The sequence below is a fragment of the Talpa occidentalis genome, unplaced genomic scaffold (assembly GCF_014898055.3).
Source record: "Talpa occidentalis isolate TD23 unplaced genomic scaffold, MPIMG_talOcc4v2.1 talOcc4.13, whole genome shotgun sequence".
Classification (NCBI taxonomy): domain Eukaryota; kingdom Metazoa; phylum Chordata; class Mammalia; order Eulipotyphla; family Talpidae; genus Talpa; species Talpa occidentalis.
The window spans coordinates 93,303,760-93,323,626 of record NW_023601322.1 but is presented as its reverse complement, the minus strand read 5'-3'; the positions used below and the strand labels follow the sequence as shown (position 1 = coordinate 93,323,626).

General features: G+C 38.9%; 1 protein-coding gene across 1 annotated transcript in view; it reads right to left on the bottom strand.

The window, feature by feature from the left end:
* Positions 1 to 208: 208 nt before the first annotated feature.
* The window catches only part of ARSJ (arylsulfatase family member J), a 59,293-nt gene continuing 39,634 nt past the window's right edge, over positions 209 to 19,867 (bottom strand). Inside the window, exons 2-3 of the mRNA XM_054694544.1 lie at positions 1,724 to 3,081; positions 209 to 1,616 (exon numbers count right to left, since the gene is read on the bottom strand). Of these exons, the coding sequence (XP_054550519.1) occupies positions 1,591 to 1,616; positions 1,724 to 3,081 (1,384 nt within the window). The 3' untranslated portion in view covers positions 209 to 1,590. The remainder of the gene's footprint in view (positions 1,617 to 1,723; positions 3,082 to 19,867) is intronic.

Below are 19,867 nucleotides of genomic sequence, written 5' to 3'. Positions count from 1 at the left end.
TCATAAAATTTAGAAATTTTAATCATTTTGCCCATCTGTATATAAATGCTTCTGCACAAGTTCATAAACTATGACAGGCAGGCCTTCTTTTGAATTCTGATGGAGATGCACTTAATTGCATGTTGCCATGCCACCTCGCATATTTGGTTAGCACAGTTGGGAATTCACACATCGTTCTCTAGCAACCTATGATTTTTTTTTAAAAGCAAACTATGAGAACTCGAGTCTTCTGCATCAGAAGGAACACCCATCACGGCTTGTCGGTGACCCGTGATCATCCTCATGACAGATCATTCTTCCTTACTCCTCCTCATGGTACTTGAGTGTGTGAGTTCTCACTAGATGTTTAACTACACCAGGAAGGATCGGAATTTTTATTCCTCTGTATCGCCCCATTTTTTCCACTATTTATAAGAACAGGGTCATTATAAAGGTCAGTTATTAACAAGAGAACATTTTCCTCATGCGACAGCCAATTGGAAGCGTCTCTTATTTGTAAAGTTCCTACAACAGTAGGAACTATTGTTGTCAGGAAACATAACCTTCAGTAGCCTCTCTGTAAAGAGTTTTGCTGAGGTGAATAAAAGAGTTTTAACTAGGAGTCCAATCACAAATGCAACACTAAACTTGCTAGTATCATAAAATAAGTCATTTTAATAAAGATACATAAATAAAATGCTTTTGATAGAAGCAATAAAGTTGTCTCTCGACTGTACAAACATTGAATTTCCAACTATTATTTAAAGCATATATTTATCTTAGTACATTCAAAATAATGGTTGAACAATGATCATCATTTTTTTCTGATTTTCTTTTTATAGTCCATGAATTCATAGAGCATTACAGTCATTTAAAGTATTACAGTGCTTGGTAACCTTGAAGATATGAAATAAATCTCTTCTAATGCTATGTATAAAATAAAAATAAAATAATTAAAAGTCATTTGCAAAACTTTTATGAAGGCAAAATAATTAATCTTTTTTTCCGTAAAAATAAATTACGCACTTCGTACTGAAACATCATTCTGTTAAAGCCTTTAGAAAACAGGTACATTCATGCTTTGGCTGTGTGCTCACTCGTATTTGCCATCCCCTCATGCGTGATAAAATGAGGTACAAGCTGTTCGCATGTGAGAAAAACAGCTTATTTTCACAGGAAAGGAAATGATACATGAAATAGAATTAATTAAAAGAGTCAAGTGTCCTATGATCGAAACATAGAAATTCATTAAGAAAATACATTTTTCAAGGTCTTTATGGTGTCACAAACTCTGACTACATTTTATCCAAGAAGGGAGTTTTTAATCAAGCTATCCTGAAATTTCCATCAAACTAGGATGTTCATCCATTGCAGGTCATGGTCCCCGGTTATAATTTAAAGCATAGATTTGGTCGACTGACTGAAGAACAAGGTTGCACTCGATACTGACCACCTTCTGTGCAGGAGCAGGAGAGAGAGCAGCTCTTCCTCCTCTCGGCGTGGCTGGCTCGAGGCATCTTTGGCAGGTGCAGCTCGGGGTTCCGGGCGGGCAGGTGGCAGAACCACTGCTGGCACAACAGGAGAAAGAGTCCGATGCTCATGGTGGGGATATTATTGAGCCAAATTTGCTGTTTTACCTAGAAAACAGATGAAAGACTAAGAACCAATTAAAGTTTAACCAAACAGGAAAAAACTATTTGCCCTGAACCAGGTATGACACCCCCGCGACAACTGGGGAACCAACCTGCTTTCTGCTGTTTCTTCTTGGTCTTACTTTTCTTCTGCTTTTTCTCAGCCTTATTTTTGCGTGGCCTCTTTTTCTGGTTCTCTTCTTTATACCATGGTCCCCAGACTCCTCCGTTGAGCCGAGGGTTACTTCTGGGGTCTTTGGGGGGGTACCTGACAGGCACTGCGGTTTTGTTGAACTGGGAGAGCCTCCGGAGGAGCTGCTTCACGATCCCGGGGTACCTGCTGGACAGGTCCACTCTCTCGTACGGGTCTGCTGTGATGTTGAAGAGCCACACCGTCTTGCCAGTGGACAGGGTAATCCGCTCGTTGTGCCACCGGTTGGGCCCCAGGTTGCTGAAGGACTGAGGGGGAACCCAGTCGCTGTAGCCGGGGTTTCCAGTGAGCAGTTTCCAGTGCTGTACCCTGATGGCTGACTGGATGGCCGTGTTCCAGATCCCATAGCCTGCTGCCCAGGAGCCATTTTTAGCCTTGGTGTAAATGGGGTCAATATTGTGCAAGATATCCATGCGGGGGGAGCGAAGGCCTTCACTGATGGTCTCCCAGATGTCGTAGCCATCCAGCTGGATGTCTTCATCAATCTGCCCTTCGGCCAGTGAAATCAGAGTGGGGTACCAGTCCGTGATGTGCACAAGCTCTTTACACACTGTGCCCTTGTTTTTCAGAAGTGGGCTGTGCACAAAGCCAACAGCCCGGACGCCTCCTTCCCAGTACGTTCCCTTGCTGCCTCTGAGAGGCCAGTTACTCCCTCCTGCCGTGGGCTGGCCACCATTATCTGAGGAGTAGATGATAATGCTGTTGTTATAGAAACCATACCTCTGCAGAGCCAGGGTCACATTGTTGATCGCTTCGTCTAAGCAGGAGAGCATGGCGGCATACCTCCGCCTGTTTATGTTGATAATGGACCGGTAGTGTTCAAAATACTTGCCAGGGGCTTGCAGTGGTGAGTGAACCGCTTGGTAGGCAATATATAAAAATATGGGCTTCCTGGGGTCATGGGACGCTAAGATCTGCTGCACTCTCTGGGTGTACATCTGTGTGGAGTAAATGCCATTGTCATAGTCCCAGGCCGCGCTGTCATTCTCGTACAAGTCATAGCCACACATGCCGGGACTATCACATTTGTAGTGTGTGTAATAATCACCACTGCCCAAGAGGGAGCCAAAAAAGGTGTCAAATCCTCTCTTGGTGGGCATGCATTCTCTTCTATAAAAACCCAGATGCCACTTGCCAACCATATGTGTTGAATATCCGACCTCCTTCAGCTTCTGAGGTAGGGTTGCATTGTCCAGAGGTAAACAGTTGGGTTGGGTAGGTCTAATGATAGAATGCTGAAGGCCGGTGTGGATCTGATACCTTTGCAAAAGAGTGAAAGTTTTATCAGTACGGAATTAAAGCAATATTCTACAGGAAGCAACGATTCTTTACTCAATAATGTTTCTATGAAGACAAACTGCACCCCCTATAAAATATCACTGATTCAGCATTTCTACCAAAGACTTGAAAGTCGTACCTTCATTAATTTTGTATTTAATATATGACATATACTTGACTAAGTCTGTACTTTTGAAACTAAGATTTCACTAGTCACCTCAAGTATTTTTTAAAGTTTTGGCAACAGAATTAATTTGGACAAACAATCTTCTAATTAATTATATGACATAGAAAACAAACAAGAGAAAAGAAAGGATATAAATCTCAGAGTACTGCTATTGTTATTCATGGTCTAGGGAACTCACTTTAGCTCCTAAATCATTTTCTACCATTATTATTTTGAGTTAATTCTGAAGTACTAAAATATATATACAAAAATCTCCTTTTTCATTGTCAAACTATATTTTACTTTTAGTCCCCAACTAGTACTTCTCTGTTAAGAGAAAAAAAAAAAAGTGTTTGATTCACAATACATTACAGTTGAGAAAAACTTTTACAGTAGATGTTTTAGCTGGTCAAAGGAGAAATTAAACTTTCCATCAAAATAGCAGAAAATGAGGTCTTTCATATGTTTTTCAGTGTTCCTTTTAAAGGAAAATTACATTCATTTTTGATATCCTTAAAAAGACTTGGGGACCCTTTCTATATATTAAAATTAAGTGGATGTTAATTCCTCACAATATTCTTCTTATAAGATTGTTTTGCCAGGGGCCTCCCAGGTGGCGCAGCAGTTGAGTGCTGGGTTGCGAAGCTGCCCGCAGCCTCTGCAGCGCCAGTTCGATCCCCGGCCACCAGGCGAAGGTCCCACATGGTGCGCAGACCTCTCCTGCTGCCCTCTGCTCCCCTCAGCAGAGTACTTCGTCAGTCTGCCTACTCTGCTCTGCTCTCCGCTCTGCCTCTGGTGAATTCTCTCACCCTCCCACGCTTCTGACTGTACCCAGTGCTTGTATAAATAAATAAATAAATCTTTAAAAAAAAAAAAAAAAAAACATTGTTTTGCCAGGGCTTTTTGCTCAGAAGTGTATGAATTTTTAATTGGGTCAAGATGTGCCTATTACTTTATGACATTTTAAGAGTATCTACTGTTATTATATAAATAACTAAAAGAATCTATATAGTTACTTACAAGATTCTATACTTTATATATGCTCAAAAAACTTTTTAAATAGAAAACTCAAAAATTCTTAAGAAATAAAGGTTGTAGAGAGGGTCGGCGTAAATATGAAAATATTCTTGGAAGTAAATTACAAGTGTAATATCCAAAAACAAATTTGTTTTTTTCCAAATTAATTTACACTGAAAAGCCAACATATCATCTATACCTCAGGTAAACAGTTCAATTTTTTTTAAATGTTCAAATGAGAGTACACACTGGAGTGTCAGCTGCAGGAATGTCCTGCTGGTCTGTCAGAGCTTAGTGCTACATGGTCCCTTGTGGTGACATAGTGTTCACACTGTCCTGTCCACTCTGAGGACCTCTCAGCTGTCCAGGCTGCACAACAATCCCAGGCATGGTCAAGTATGATGCAATCAACCTCAGAGAAGCATCATTTAGCACCCAATGCAGAAGATGGTGTTATAGTCCTTGATAACTTTTGGTCCAGTCTGAACTTAAACCATTCACTGAGAAGCCATTAACTCTGTAGAAGTAGTTGGCAAATCAGCAATATTGTCATTGTCAATGCTGAGGAAATTTCAGAAAGGAGAGCCCTATATGGATAAGAATTTGGGGAGGGGTTCATAGGTGCGAACTATTAACTAAACAATTGTTCTGTGCAGAAAATGTAAATGGCCAGGGTGTCTATTCAAGTCATTCAACAGCAGACATAATTCAAGTCTTTCTAATTAAATTGGACATTTTCTCTCCTCATACTAAAGACAAAGGGATCAAGAAGTGTAAACTACAGGAAATGTTCACACACATTAGAGTAGCAAAGAAGAGGTCTGCAGCTTTCAGGAAATCTAGTGTTAGTAGATAAATAAGAAATTTCTACTAATCAATTCAGCTTTCTGTTTGCACCAAATAGAACGGCTTCATATTGGAACTCGCCACCAATAAACAAAAAGTCTGGCAGCAGATTACAACAGAAGGGAGATTTTCAGGGAAGTTCTTGTGTAAGTGAGTTTGAACCTCTGGTGCCAAATGGGAGAGTGTTTGGGGTAGAATTTGGCATGTGAGTTAAGAGTCCAAGTTTGGGGGTCGGATAGACAGGGATTTGAATCTGTTCCAACGCTTATGAGCTGTGTGCCTTTTGGCAATACTTAACCCCTCTGATCCCCAGTTTCATTATCTATAAAACAGGCCAGGAAACGCACATATCAACACATATCCTGAGGACTCTGAGGTTAAGAGGAGGAGGGAGGGATGGGGACAGGGATCCAGGGGATGGTGGGCGGAGAAGGGAAGTCAATTGTTTGCGTATCAGTTATTTAAGACTGAAAATGGATCTGGGATGTTGGCTATATCAGATTATAAATTGAATAAAAAGTCAAAGAGAAAAATGGAAGCTCAAATGCTAGTAAGATGTTACATTATGGAAAAGGTACTGTGCAAAGGCTATTTTTGAGAAGTAATATCCTACTCTATGCTAACTGGAACATATGTGAAATGCAGTATTCAATATTTAAGCACATACTCCCAATAAATATGTATTTATTTATGACTCACACACATGTGCAACTGTACTAACTTACGAATGTGAAAAAACATAATAGAACAAAATAGCGATTTAAAATGATGAGATTAAAGACAATATAAATAGAATTTCTGGTATTTCTTCCTGTATCCTAATGAATTATCCTGTGTTGCCCTGGGTTCTTGTGCTCCAATTTGACCACTGGCATAAAAAGTAGGCTGTAGAGACATGACAAATGGAACACAGAGGTTGCCTGGAAGATGATTAATGCAGTGTAGCTCAAAGACGATGGTGGCTTGGACTACCATCTAGTGGCAGGACAAACGGCAATAAGTGGATAATCCAGGATCAATGCCTCTTTTGGGTTTATGACTGGAGGGCTCAGTGGATGATGGGAGGGTGGTGGGAGAGGAAATGAAAAAAATCAAGAATGACTTTCAGATCTGTGGTTTGTCCACACTGGTGAGTGGTGGGCATTCAGCTGATCTCTGTTTCATTCCAAAGTATACAATGGGACTAATGGAAAAGAGTACACAGAGGCAGATTTCAATTTAATGCAAAAAGGGAGGTTCTGAAAAAGAAAAGAGAAGAAACAACCTCCCACAAAATAGATTGAATGATCATCTGTAAAAGATATGCCTCTTAGGTTCCTTCTTACTCTAGGAATCCACGGGTCAGGGACCCTGGGTGAATATTTTCATAAAGAAATGCAACCTCAGGGGCCTCTCTGGTGGCACAAGGGGTTAAGATGCAACCTATGAAACTATTCACAGCCTCTGCAACACGAGTTAGACCCCTGGCCAGGGAGGTGACCCACATGGCGCAGCAGACCTCTCCTGTCTTGCCTGCTGCTCCCCTCAGCAGTGTATTTCACTCAATCTGACTGTTTTTTTTTTTAAAGATTTATTTATTTTTATACAAGATCTGGGGTACAGGCCAGAGGCACAGGAGGGTGAGAGAATTCACCAGAGACAGAGCAGGGAACAGAACAGGCAGACAACCGAAATATACTGCTGAGGGGAGCAGTAGGCACGACAGGAGAGGTCTGCCATACCTCAATCTGCCTGTTCTGTTCCCCATTCTGTCTCTGCTGAATCCTGTCACTGCCTCCCCAACACCTCTGGCCTGTACCCCAGTTCTTATATGCATAAATAAATGAATCTTAAAAAAAAAAAGAAATGCAACCTCAGAGCAGTTTTACAAAATCAGGTTTATATTATTACATTTAGGTATTTGATAAAGAAGTTTTCACCACGTGTCACTAGATGTTTAACAACATTCTTTACATAATATAAAGGTAACTTTAAAAATAGCTTTTCCACATAATATTTTGTGAATGTTGTCATCTCATTGGCTCAAAAATAAGCTAACTTTGAAATTCAGTGGCTTTTTTAGTCACTTTTTGGCTACCATTAAAGAAAATCCCACAGGAACAATAGCAAAGCTAGAGTGGATGCCAAATTTATTAAAATCAATAGTTATTATTCTCACTTTCCCATCAAGAAAAAGAAAAAAATGTGAGTTGTGCCGTTAGTGTAGCAGTTTCTATATTCTCCTTTGTCTAATACATGAATATTGTTTTAATACAATTACATATTTAATGCATCCTTATAAATATGAGATATTTATAGGGATAAAATAAGAATCTAATAGATTCATGCAGACTCTGAACTTCAGAATGGTTAGAGAACGCAAAATCACCCAGTGGTGCAGTAGAAATTGATATTTTATTTTATTTATTTATTTAATTATTTATTTATAAATATTTATTTATTTGTTTATACAAGCACTGGGTACAGTGAGAAGCGCGGGAGGGTGAGAGAATTCACCAGAGCCAGAGGGGAGAGCAGAGTAGACAGACTGACGAAGTACACTGCTGAGGGGAGCAGCGGGCGGCAGGAGAGGTCTGCGCGCCATGTGGGACCCTCGCCGGCGGCCGGGGATCGAACCGGCACTGCAGAGACTCTGGGCAGCTTCGCAACCCAGCGCTCAACTGCTGCGCCACCAGGGAAGCTCTAGAAATTGATATTTCAAAGGGAAGGATGCAGGTGCAAGAGATTATAGCTTACAAGTCATACATCATGCAGGTAAATTTCAGGTTAGAAAAATAGTATTAATTTTCGATATTCTGAAAGGTGTGTCTTTATCACTTCCTTCCAAAAACTCTTGTTTCAAAGACTGTAATTCTAATTATAGACCTCAGTTTCATCTTTCAGTTAACTAAATCTTCTGACAGGGGTAGATGTAGGGGAGGGGTGTCACAACAAATCTATACCTAGATTTCTACCTCATGAATAGGTGCTCATTCATGAAATGGAAAACCAGGTATAGTTTTAAAAATAAATTACTTAGTTGACACTTCTTCACCTACAATGGGCCAGATACCACTAGGTTTGGGTGTTTCTAGCCTAGCAGGATAGACAGACAGAGAATTAAATGCCACACCAGAGACAGGGTCTCCAATAGCACTTAGAAGGGCCCTGTTTGATATGTACATTCACAAGGACAGCTGGGTGAACATGGAAAAACAGATTATTTCTTTTTTTGTATTTATTGAAAATATTTTTGTTGGTTTACAACACTGTATGTGATTCAAAAATATAGACTCACACTGCCCTTACATGTATGCTACCACTCTACACCCACCACCCAGGTACCCACAGTCCCCCATCATACTCCATTTGCTTGCTCCACACTTTGCTCTCTCTCCTTCACTTCTACAAGCATCAATTCTACAGCTATATTTCTAGGTTATGTTATTGGTTTGGTTCTGTCTGACGTTTAGTTTTGTTTCTTAGTATTCCACATGTAAGTGAAACCACTTATATGCTTTTCTTTCCTTCTGGCTTATTTCGCTTAGCATAATCCCCTTCCAGTTCCATCACGTTGCCACAAATGGCTGTGTATTATTTCATCGTGTATATAAGTTACATCATCTTAAACCACTCATCAAGGCAGCAGGCACAAAAGGACAGATTCACAAGGGAACCTCAGTCTGAGTTGATTTGTGAAGCAGTTGTCGTACAGGTGAAGAGCTGAAGAGAAGGCAAAGAGAGTGTTTCACTAAGAGGAGCAGACTGTTCAAAATCAAAAAGAGAGCTAGGGTTTGACCCTCCATGGATTAATAACTCAGAATATTAGTGAGATTCACACATGTCTTGACAGCAGTTGAGACTACAGAGATAAGTAGGTACCAAATTACAGAGTTGTGTCACAGCATATAGGATACCCAGATTTTTGTACTCGATGTAATACTCAAAGGAAGCCACAGAAATACATTTGAAAAGAGAATAACACAATAGAAGGTTTGCATTAGAAAAACCACTCTGATTTTAGTATGAAGGGTGGATTGTAGCAAACTAAGACATATGCAGAGAAATTTGCCCTAATCTAAAAGATAGATGATGCCACTTAAAACTGAGATGGGTGGTAGTGAGAATGGGTGGTGATTAGCCTTTAGAATGAGGGACATTCGATAGGGTTGCAGACAGTAAGTGAAGTCAGAGAGAGAAAGACAGAAGCTGCATGTTCTAGCTTACATGTGGAACCTAAAACAAATAAAGATGGGTGGTTACTAGGCAATAGAGGGGATTTTTTAAGGGGAAAAATGGGTGAAAGGGATCAAAAGGCACAAACTTCCAGTTATAAGACAAATAAAGCATGGGACATGATGTATAGCATGGCAACTATGGATGTTAATATTGTATTGGGTGCATGAAAGTTGCTCAGAAAGTAGGAAAAAAAAAATAGTCCAAAGTGTCTGCTCTGAATAGCTGGGTGAAAGGAAGATTTGTGCAATAAATTAACAAATCCAGGAAGAGGAATAGGAATTAAGGGGAGGGTGATGAATCCTGCCTGCGTTTAGTCGGGGCACACCTGTAAGATATCTATCAGAGTGTGTGTAGGATGAAATAACTTAAAGAGTTGAGATCCATTAGCAAATAGGTGGTAGATGAGTTCATGGCAGTACATGAAACTATTTAAAGACAGACTGGACACTGAAGGGGGCTGGGGTGGTGGTGGAGGGGAAGCAGGGCAAAGACCTACCAGGAAATATCACCATGTAGGAGAAAAGACACAGGTTCCTGTGAAAGAATAGTGCATGAGAGATTTAGAGAGTCCATCATATCATACACTGTAGAGAAGACAAGGAAGGTGAGAATTGTAAAGCATCAACTGGACTTGGCAATAAGCATGTATGACCTGACGAATCATAGTTTAGTAGAATGGTGTGCGGAGGAATCTAGATTTTAGTGTGCTCAGTCATGGATGGGGAGTGAAAAAGCATAAATGGTGAGAAGAGACTATTTCGAGATATAAAGATAAAAAAAGAGAATTGTACACTTGTGAGTGCTGATGTGGAGTGTTTGTGAAGTATTGTTGGGTGAAGGGACAGCTGGGAATATTTTTTAAAAGTTTTATAAAAATGTGAGACTCTCACGAGGATAGCCATTCATTGCTCTATCTGTATCATCTTGATCAATACATGGTTCTTAATAAAACAGCAGTACATATTTGTTGAATGAAGGAATGAATATATGAATGAATGACAGTGTACATATATTCATAGAGAGAGAATGAGTAAGATGAAATTTAAAGAAAAGCTGTTAGACATGATTATTTCCAGGACAAATGATTGTGGGAAAAGTGGGAGCTTTTACTTTTTGTTATATAAATTTATGTATATAGGGGCCTCCCCTGGTGGCACAGTGGTTGAGCTCTGGGCTGGGAAGCTTCCCGCAGCCTCTGCAGAGCTGGTTCAATCCCCGGCTGCTGGCGAGGGTCCCACATGGTGCGCAGACCTCTCCTGCTGGGCCCACTTCTCCCCTCAGCGGTGTATTTCGTCAATCTGCCTGTTCTGTTCCCTGCTCTGGCTCTGGTGAATTCTCTCACCCTCCCACGCTTCTGACTGTACCCAGTGCTTGTATAAATAAATAAATAAATAAAATAAAAAAATTATGTATAAATGAAATTTACATGAACAGATCTCAAAAAAGCTGGCTTATTCTTATTATGTAAAATACTGATTTTACCAAGGCAATTAATTTTTTAAAATGAAAACAACAACAAAAATCACAAAAGACCTTAAATGCCAAATAAAGCAGACGTATATATCCAACCAAGGAATGTTCTTCCTAACAGGGCTACCTTCTCAAGAGACCACCTTTAGACCAGAAGAAAGGGAATAGGATGAGCTCCATGAGTTCTGTAATTATCCCCTCAAATCTAGAGAAAATGTTCCTTTAGTATTAAACAAAAGGATTTGTTGCCAAGTAGCTTTTAAAATTCCTTTCTTTGAAGACCTACCACTTGTCCCTGTAATTTTCCTGCTCATCCACAATACGTTAATATTTTTACATCACTGATCAGATGTTCTTGGTCTCATTAGAAACCTGGCTAAAAAATCACATTAAATCTCTTTCTGGAAATTTCATTTGTAGTCACTGTTTTCCCTCATGGTTTCTTTCTTATTTGCAATGATTCCTATGAAGATTTACACTTTCTATACACCACTAAAAAAAAAAAAAAGACATAAAATAGAAATTAAAAACTGCCAAGCATCTCTAAACGCATGTTCATTCATCATTAATAGATTTCCCAGCTGTAGAATTATTTATTTACACAGTAAAATTTAAGAGGAAACTCTAGAGATGTGTTAAAATGATTTAATTTACAGGGGCTGTTTCAAAGACAAATAGTTCATAAAGAGGAGCATCCCCCTACTGTGAAAATAAAATTTCAATTTTCCTCGCTATCCTAACCACTACCACAGAGTATTATTCAATCAACTTTTTAAATGTGAAAATGTAATCTCTATTCTAAACGGAGAGGTATTGAGAGGTCTAGGCCAGACTGGAGCTAAATTTCAAGCTACATTTCACGTTACCAGTTTTGTTCCAGAAACAGAAAACATTAAGGAAACTATCTTTAATATCTTATTGTTATTAGTAAAAAATCTCAAAGTAAGATATAGATTCTGAAAGACAAATTTAAAAATCCTTTTACTTATTTTGAAAATATAATCTCTCACTTTCGTCTGCCATCCATCCATCATCTTTCAATTATTCCCCTAGGGATAGGAGGTAGAATTAAGAAGGCAGACATTTTCCTTGGAATTCTACTTTCATGAAAGAAAAAATTATGAAGTGCTCAAGATTTAGGTTTACCAGGGGGCTTCTCATGGAATTAGCCCAACAAAAAAGTATTAACATTCTTACATTCTTAAGCAGAACTACAGAATTATTTCCTCTTAACTTACCCTGCAGTGCTGGTTCGATCCCTGCAGGTGTCAGAGCAACCCACATGGCACGCAGACCTCTCCTGCCTTGCCCGCTGCTCCCCTCAGCAGTGTACTTCGTCAGTCTGCTTGTTCTGCTCCCCGCTCTGTCTCTGGTGGATTCGCTCACCCTCCCGCACTTCTGACTGTACCCAGTGCTTGTATAAATAAATAAATAAAATCTTTTTAAGAAAAAAAAAAACAAACTATCTTTCAGATACCTGGTATCTTTTCATCTGAAATGAGGCATACATAAGTGAAAATATTTTTTTTTGTCAAGCTCATGTGGAACATAATCAATATCTTAGCTGTGGGCCATGTGAAACAAACTGAAACTCAGGACGGTTACTAGAGAAAAGGATGGCATTCTCCAGGGAAAATCCCCAGACTCAATTTAACAAAAACTGCATTTATTATATTACAACCTGACCATATTCTAGGCACTGTACTGTGGGGGAGCATAAAGGATGTTGAAAGCTTATGATAAACAAGTTTCCAATGTTTGGGCCAGGTTGTGATATCCTTTGTATCAAAAGAAGAAAATAATTATGTTTTAGACAAAGTTTAAAAGAGAATGGCTTATTCCTCAAGACAACTGGGTTTACTGCACTTTCAGTAAATTTGCATTATTTTAAGGCATATTTATAATTCTATGTTATAAAGCAGTTTCAACAAGGATAATGAGTGTTATTGAGCAAAACCTGCCTTAATTGGTACAGCCAATTTCTCAAGGCCAGTCTCATCCATTTTCATGCAGGCATCATTAGAAATAGAACACAGGCACCAACTGACATATACGAAATAATTTTTTTTCCCTAAATGATAAATTCAAAGATTTCTACCTGTGACCTTGCCCTTCTCTTGGTGGCTTTTCTAAATTCTAATAATGACTATTAATTCTGAATCCAGATATTCAACTATTTTAATAGTTTAGAATTATGAAAATGCAGTATTAACAAGCGGTGCTGACACAGAAGGATGTGGAACTGTTCTTTTATAATCAGAAGTGTTGAATTTTATAAATAACATTAAATGAGAGAAATAAAATAGCAAATAAAACTGAATTCTCTGCCCTAATGATTATTATAGATCACCTTTGTACAGCACATGTACAGTAGTAGCATGGTGATATTTTACATAATTTTTTTCATACAATTTTCTCCTTTCTGTAGAAAATGCCCAGAACATTCTTTATGTCATTCTCAAATTTTAAGCACAGATGAACTATTTCATCATAGATAATAATAATTATTTTTGAAAATAATTTTTTTTAAAAAATGGAAGTGAAAAAGGAAAATAAATATGTCACAAAGATCTCCAGTAGATAAAACCTATTGCCCTGACAAAACAACATAGGGAAGGAAATTCACACTGGCAGCATCAGTAACTTGCAGTAACTCACACTATCTAACTTCAGGACAGTTAACGTTCATCCTTCTTGTTTCAGGGAAGTAGCTTCCTCTTTCCTGACTTCACTGGATATGCAAAGCAGTTGGGTAGCACTCTGATAATAGAGATAATATTTTTTTCCCCATGGAAGTTATCCAAAAATTACCAGTGAAGGGAAAAGTAATCATTATAAGGGCAGAGGACCTACTGAGGAGAGGGTTTGCTGCTGGTAGGCTGTCAAGGGCATGACTGGATGGTTCCGAGGATTTGCTTCACTGCTCCCTGACAAGTGTTCTCTGTCTTTTCTGCAAAAGGTTTGCCCTGTGGATGTCAGGGGCGGGCTTGGGGAGTGGAAGGGAGTGGGTGTGGGGGCGGGTGTTGGGGAGGGGCAAACTTGCCTCAACATCCCCAAGGAGGCGACCACCCATTTCTGGTGGAAAATGTGTACTTTCTGTGTTAAAAATAAGGTTGGTGGAGGGGTTAGTAGAGGTCTTCCTTTCTCTATGAACATCTGCTCAATCTTTACATCACAGGAAGTTTTCCAGTACCTACTGTGGAAACAAGCCAGCCTTTGCTGTGCTCAGAAAAGTCCACAATACAATCTTGGGCCTCCTCTGGTGATGCAGGCAGTTGAGTGCAGCACTGTGAAGCTGCCCGCAGCCTCTGCAGCATGTGTTTGATCCCGGCCTGCAGGCAAGATACCCACATGGCACAGCAGACCTCTCCTGCCGCGCCTGCTACTCCCCTCGGCAGTGTATTTCGTCAGTCTGCCTGTTCTGTTCCCCGCTCTGTCTCTGGTGAGTCCTCTCACCCTCCTGTGCATCTGGCCTGTGCCCTGGTTCTTGAATCAATAAATCTTTATTGATTCAAGAAAAGTCCACAATCTTAGGAAACAAAATTCCTCAATGTGATTTCTGATTCTAGTGGCCTGAGTCTCTTCATATGTGCAAGAGATATTAGTAATAGTAATACTGCAATTCCATAGGATTTTTTTTCCTTGTTTTTGGTTAGGATGAAATAAAATCTATAAATCATTTTAAATTGTACAATTTTATGAAAATGTCATTTATAACTATTTATGACCATTTTCTCTCCACTTTTCCTTTTCTTATCCAAGGTTCTGTCAACTTGCTTCATTCTCCTCCCTCTCGCTCTGCTGTGTGCAAATGAAACCAAAACCAAACCAAAGCAAAATGAGATACCACCCTTGGGCTAGGAACTATTATCTTGCCTGTTCTCTTTCTTATTGCTGGTCAAATTGGAATTTGCAAATGCCAAATTGAAGCTTAGCCCATGGAGTTACTTCTTTCTCATTATACTCAGCCTGTGAAACCAGAGTGTAGAAAGAAAAATGATAAACTTTAAACTAGAAGTCAGCTTTGGTGAAAACGAAGAGAAACTAAGGGAAACCATGGTATTTGATAACAAGCCTTGAGAAAAGAGAATCTTGTGGACACACGTCCTCGGTAGAAATGACTGATTATGACTCATTCCAGGAACAGAAGGAAGGACACAGAAACCGGGTGGCTGGGGGTCAGTGGTGTGTGTACAGGATTTAGGTAAGGTTCTTTCCGTTTATACACACCCTTTTCCTTATTATCTTGAAAGACAAAGCATCTACTTAATGTTTACTGAGAAGGGACAAGATGACCTCAGAGTTATTCACCTGAAATGACACAATCTGCCACAATCTGCCAGGACTGTAACTTTTAACCAAGAAGGTGGGCGTATGGTCAGGAAGACCACAGTGCAGGTTTTCTAATATCCAGCAGACCGGGTAAAGGAGGAGTCAGAGTCCTCAGTGGTTTTTGCAGGTCTTTCATTGGGATTTACCCAGTACACAGCAGGCAGGGGGGCTGGGGGGCCAAGAGGCTGGCAGGCCTCCCAGCCCCCAGCAAATCTTCACTGTATCTGGGCTCTCCGGTGATCTCTGCGTCTGCTTCTTTGCTTCTCTCTCGGCTTCTCTTTTGGCTTCTGCTGGCATCCCCGTGACGCCGCCCTTAAAAAGCCCAGTCTCAGCCCAGGTGAATCCCATCTACCTTTGCCCACACCCTATTCCAGGTGCCGCCATCAGGCCTGCATTCAGGACCGCAAGGATCCACCATCCATCCTGATGGCGGGAGGGCAGAAGAGCCTGACATTTTTCCTTACCCTACAGTGGGTTAATCACAAAGCTTATTAAACAGGTTTGTCCATCCAGGCTACCGAAGAAGTCACCAGTTTAGTGATGATTAACCTAGGGATAATCTCACTAATCTTGTGTTGTTTAAACTCACATATCATAGCGCTTCTTCTTAGGGAAAGCTACACTCACTAAGTTAGGTGAGTCTGACTTTCCAGTCAACAAACTACTAACAAAGACTGCACTCAGCAGTTTCTAACCAAACCCAACATAAGATTTCATCTTTCACGAAGGTCACAAGCAGACAGCCTGGTGACTACAACTAGGAAAGGCAAACCTAGGAGACTGCTTCATAAGGTGATGACTCTATACAAATAGACAAATGGCAATGAATTCCCAAAGAGCTTAAAGAGTTAGCCAGGGCAGACACCACACTGGAACAGCAAGTACAAAGAAGTTTTCTTTAGTTTTGCACTGGCCCCATTCAAGTGTGAAAGAGAGCAAAACAGTAACAAAAGAAATGTCCAGCCAGGGAAGAATCTTAAATAAGGCAGAAGACCTCTCTCTACTTCTCTTTCTTCAGAGCAGCCCTTTGCTTAAGTAACCTCATGTCCTATTCAATGAGGCTACATCAGAAAAGTAGTGAGCTGATGTGAAATTAAAGACTCACATCAAATCAAATATTGTTATTCGATTTTAAATAATTTAAGTATTAAGAGTTTGCAATTAATAAAGAAATGTACCTTAACACTTCATTTTTCTTACTAGAAATATAAACAGGATTATTAATAAACATGCTAATTATTCCTTCATGATTAGCTATTGTTCTATGTTTAATTATGGCATGTGAAACATATTATCATCCCATTGCTCTGTCATTATGCTTTTACTTTTTATGAATATACTAGTCCCCGAAATAATGGGAGATTCAACTACCATCAATCATTGTTTATTTTCACCAAAGGTAAAATAATAATATTTAGAGCAATCTTCATACTTTTATTCATATATTAGAGAAAATAGGAAAGTGGCATTTGAAAATAATTAGATAGTGCCATGCAGCCTTAGAACACCATGAAACAATGTAATATTAATATGGAACATGGGATTAATATTAATATGGAAACAATGTAATATTAATATGGAGTTGATAAAGTCTACCTGGGAATTTATTGAGTATGTCTGTTTTGCTTGATTACATAAAAGCAATTTACTTAATTTCCTTCCAATGTATTGTATGATTGGAATCATGTATGCAGGACATGACTCATTGTACTGCGTACAAAAATGTTGAGCAAATTAAGTGATGGCTAATTTTATGTCAACCTGGCTATGCCATGGCTCAAACATTCTAGAGGTTTTTGTGCATATGATTTTTAAAAATACTATTAACATTTAAATCAGCAGACTTGAGTGAAGTAGATTACCTTCCATACCTTCGGGGGGTCATATTCTAATCAGCTGAAGGCCTTAATAGACTATTGACCTCTGAAGAAGAGGGAATCTAGCCTGTACCTTCAGACCTGAATGGCAGCACCAACTCTTGTCTGTGCTTCTAGCCTACCGGCAGATTTTAGCCTCATTAACCTCCACAATTGCATGAGCCAGTTATCTCCAGAGTGTATATACTGTGTTAGTTCTGATTCCCTGGAGATCATTGACTAATACAAACTCTTACTTGGAATAATGAAAGATACTCAAAAAAGTACCCTAGAGATTAATTCTTCTGAAATGGTAACAGCATTTCTTCAATTTTCAGGGAAAAATAATATAGAGGCTGAATTTTGGAGAAAAGAGATTTTAAACCTTCAGTCTTGTATAGAGTGGAGTGAGTGGAATTAAATGTATTCTTGAAAAGAAAATATTATGGCAAGAAATAAGAAAGTCGTAAAGAGTTTCATTTCAGGATGAAAGTTATAGACAAGTTTCTCTAGTTAACATTAGATTCTCTCTATTCATTAAAAGTATAAGCTGGAAAACTGTTTTCTTACTCTTCTTTCACTTTCTTCTGAGAATACCTAGGCTGAACTAGTTGTAGAGCTAACCAGCATCTGTGGCATGCACCTGTGGACATCCTATTACATTGTCCCTATTTAAAAGCAGGGGAGGTGACAGAATATGGTGATTTAGAATTAGGTTTTTGAATTGTGCTCTTCAACATGGAAGCAACTAGTCATATTGACCTATTTATATTAAAAGTAATTAAGTTAAAAAATTAATAAGCAGCATCTCAGTTATATTAGTCACATTTCAAATTATCAATAGTCACATATAGCTAGTGGTTACCATATTGGAGCACAGCTACAGACTGATTATACTACTAGGTGAAAGTCCTTCTGAACTTCTCTAGAGTAAGACAGACTAGATTCAAATTTTACTGCCAGAGCTTATCACTAATGTGAAGTTGACTTCTCTGTACATTTAGTTTCTGCATACGTAATATGATAATAAGAGCAGAATTTATCATGTAGGGTTGTTTTAAGAAATGTTGTAATACATGTAAAGTATGTGGCAATTTTGAAGCATTCAATGATTATTAGACTGCTAGTAATATTACAACAGCCTCCAATTCTAAAGTGCACATTTTTTATAACAGTTCTAAGACTAAAAAGTATTTTTTAATTAACTTACCCATCTATATGTTTTTTATAATATATTGGGTTCTCTGCTATAAATGACATCTTATAATCAATAAAATACTAAATATATTCCCAGAGCAATGCATATGGTTGAAATTTGGATATCAAAGTCATATAAAATTCTAAAATCACCATAAGAAATAAATTAGACAGGAACATTGAGATGAATAGCTGGAAATAAAGATAATTTGTTTTTATTTTATGTCATAACTATAACACTTCAAATTTATGTCCTTACTCTTCATATAATGAAATACATGAAGCATATATTTACTTTTGTTTGCTTAAAGGGGAAAGATTTTTTAATATTTTTTTTATTTTTTACATCATTGTTCATTTTTAAACAATATTTGCGTCCGCCCCACCCTTTATAATTCTTTTTCATTTTATGACTTTTCTGATCCCTCCTTTCCTATCTACCTTCCTCCCTTTCTCTCTTCCCTACAATGTGCTACTTGAACAAATGTAAGAAAGACAGCACCTTTTTCAAGGATTATAGAGCCAACTAATATATGCTAAGGTAAATGTCCATGCAATTTCAATTCAGTGTGTTCTCTGCTCAAATAGGGGTAATGCCAGTGTGATATGGGAATGCAAATGATGGCAGTTCGAGAAAGTTCAAGGACATATCCCTGGAGATTTATTTGTTTGTTTATTTATTTATTTATTTATTTATTTATTTATTTATTTATTTATTTATTTTGTCTTAACCAACAGAAATTTATTTTTCTCATAGTTCTGGAGGCTGTACATTCAAAATCAAGGTGCCAATGGGGTTGTTTCTATTGAAACTTACATATTAAATAAACTAGCAACAACAAATGTTGGCGAGGACGTGGAGAAAAAGGAACTCCCCTGCACTGCTGGGCCAACCACTATGGAAAGCTCTGTGGAGATTCCTCAACTTACTAAAGATAGAGCTTCCATAGGATCCAGCAATTCCACTCCTAGGTATTTACCCAAAGGACACAGAAACATCCATTCCAAAGAGCCACCTGCACCCCTATGTTGATAGCAGCACTATTTACAATAGCTAAGCTTTGGAAACAGCCCAAATGCCCAAAAATAGATGCCTGGAGATATATTTAGGCTGAGATCTGAACATCGAACAGAAAGGTGAAGAAGAGTGGGAAAGAAGCTTCCAAGCAGAGGCTAATGATGTGAACAGGCATGATGGTGGAATTTTCAGTAGTTCAGTATGGTAGTCAAGAGCAGGCTGAGGATGTGAGGGAATTGGTCTGTACGGTAAAAGATTTGATAAACCTAGCTAACTGATCATGACTTTGCCATCAAACTTTATAGTTTTCAAGATGTTCTAGCTTTCAAGTTGTAGGAACGAGAGAGTACATCTACTAAGGAATAGGATGCATCAAATTTCAGCCAACTGGACTTGGGAGAGACAGGTATAGAGCTGGTGCGGTCTACAAAGGGCAGAACTAGGCAGTTAAGACATGCCACAAGGGGGAATGAAATAGCAGAAGTACTGAAATAGAAAGTGGAAGCTCTAGAAGTGAACTTGACATGTTCCACTCCACAATGTCTGGATTATCAGATGGAATTCCACAGAATGAGATGAGCGTCACCACAAACAATACAGTGTGGACTGTGTGTGGGGGTATGTGAGAGCAGCAGCCTCATCCGTGCT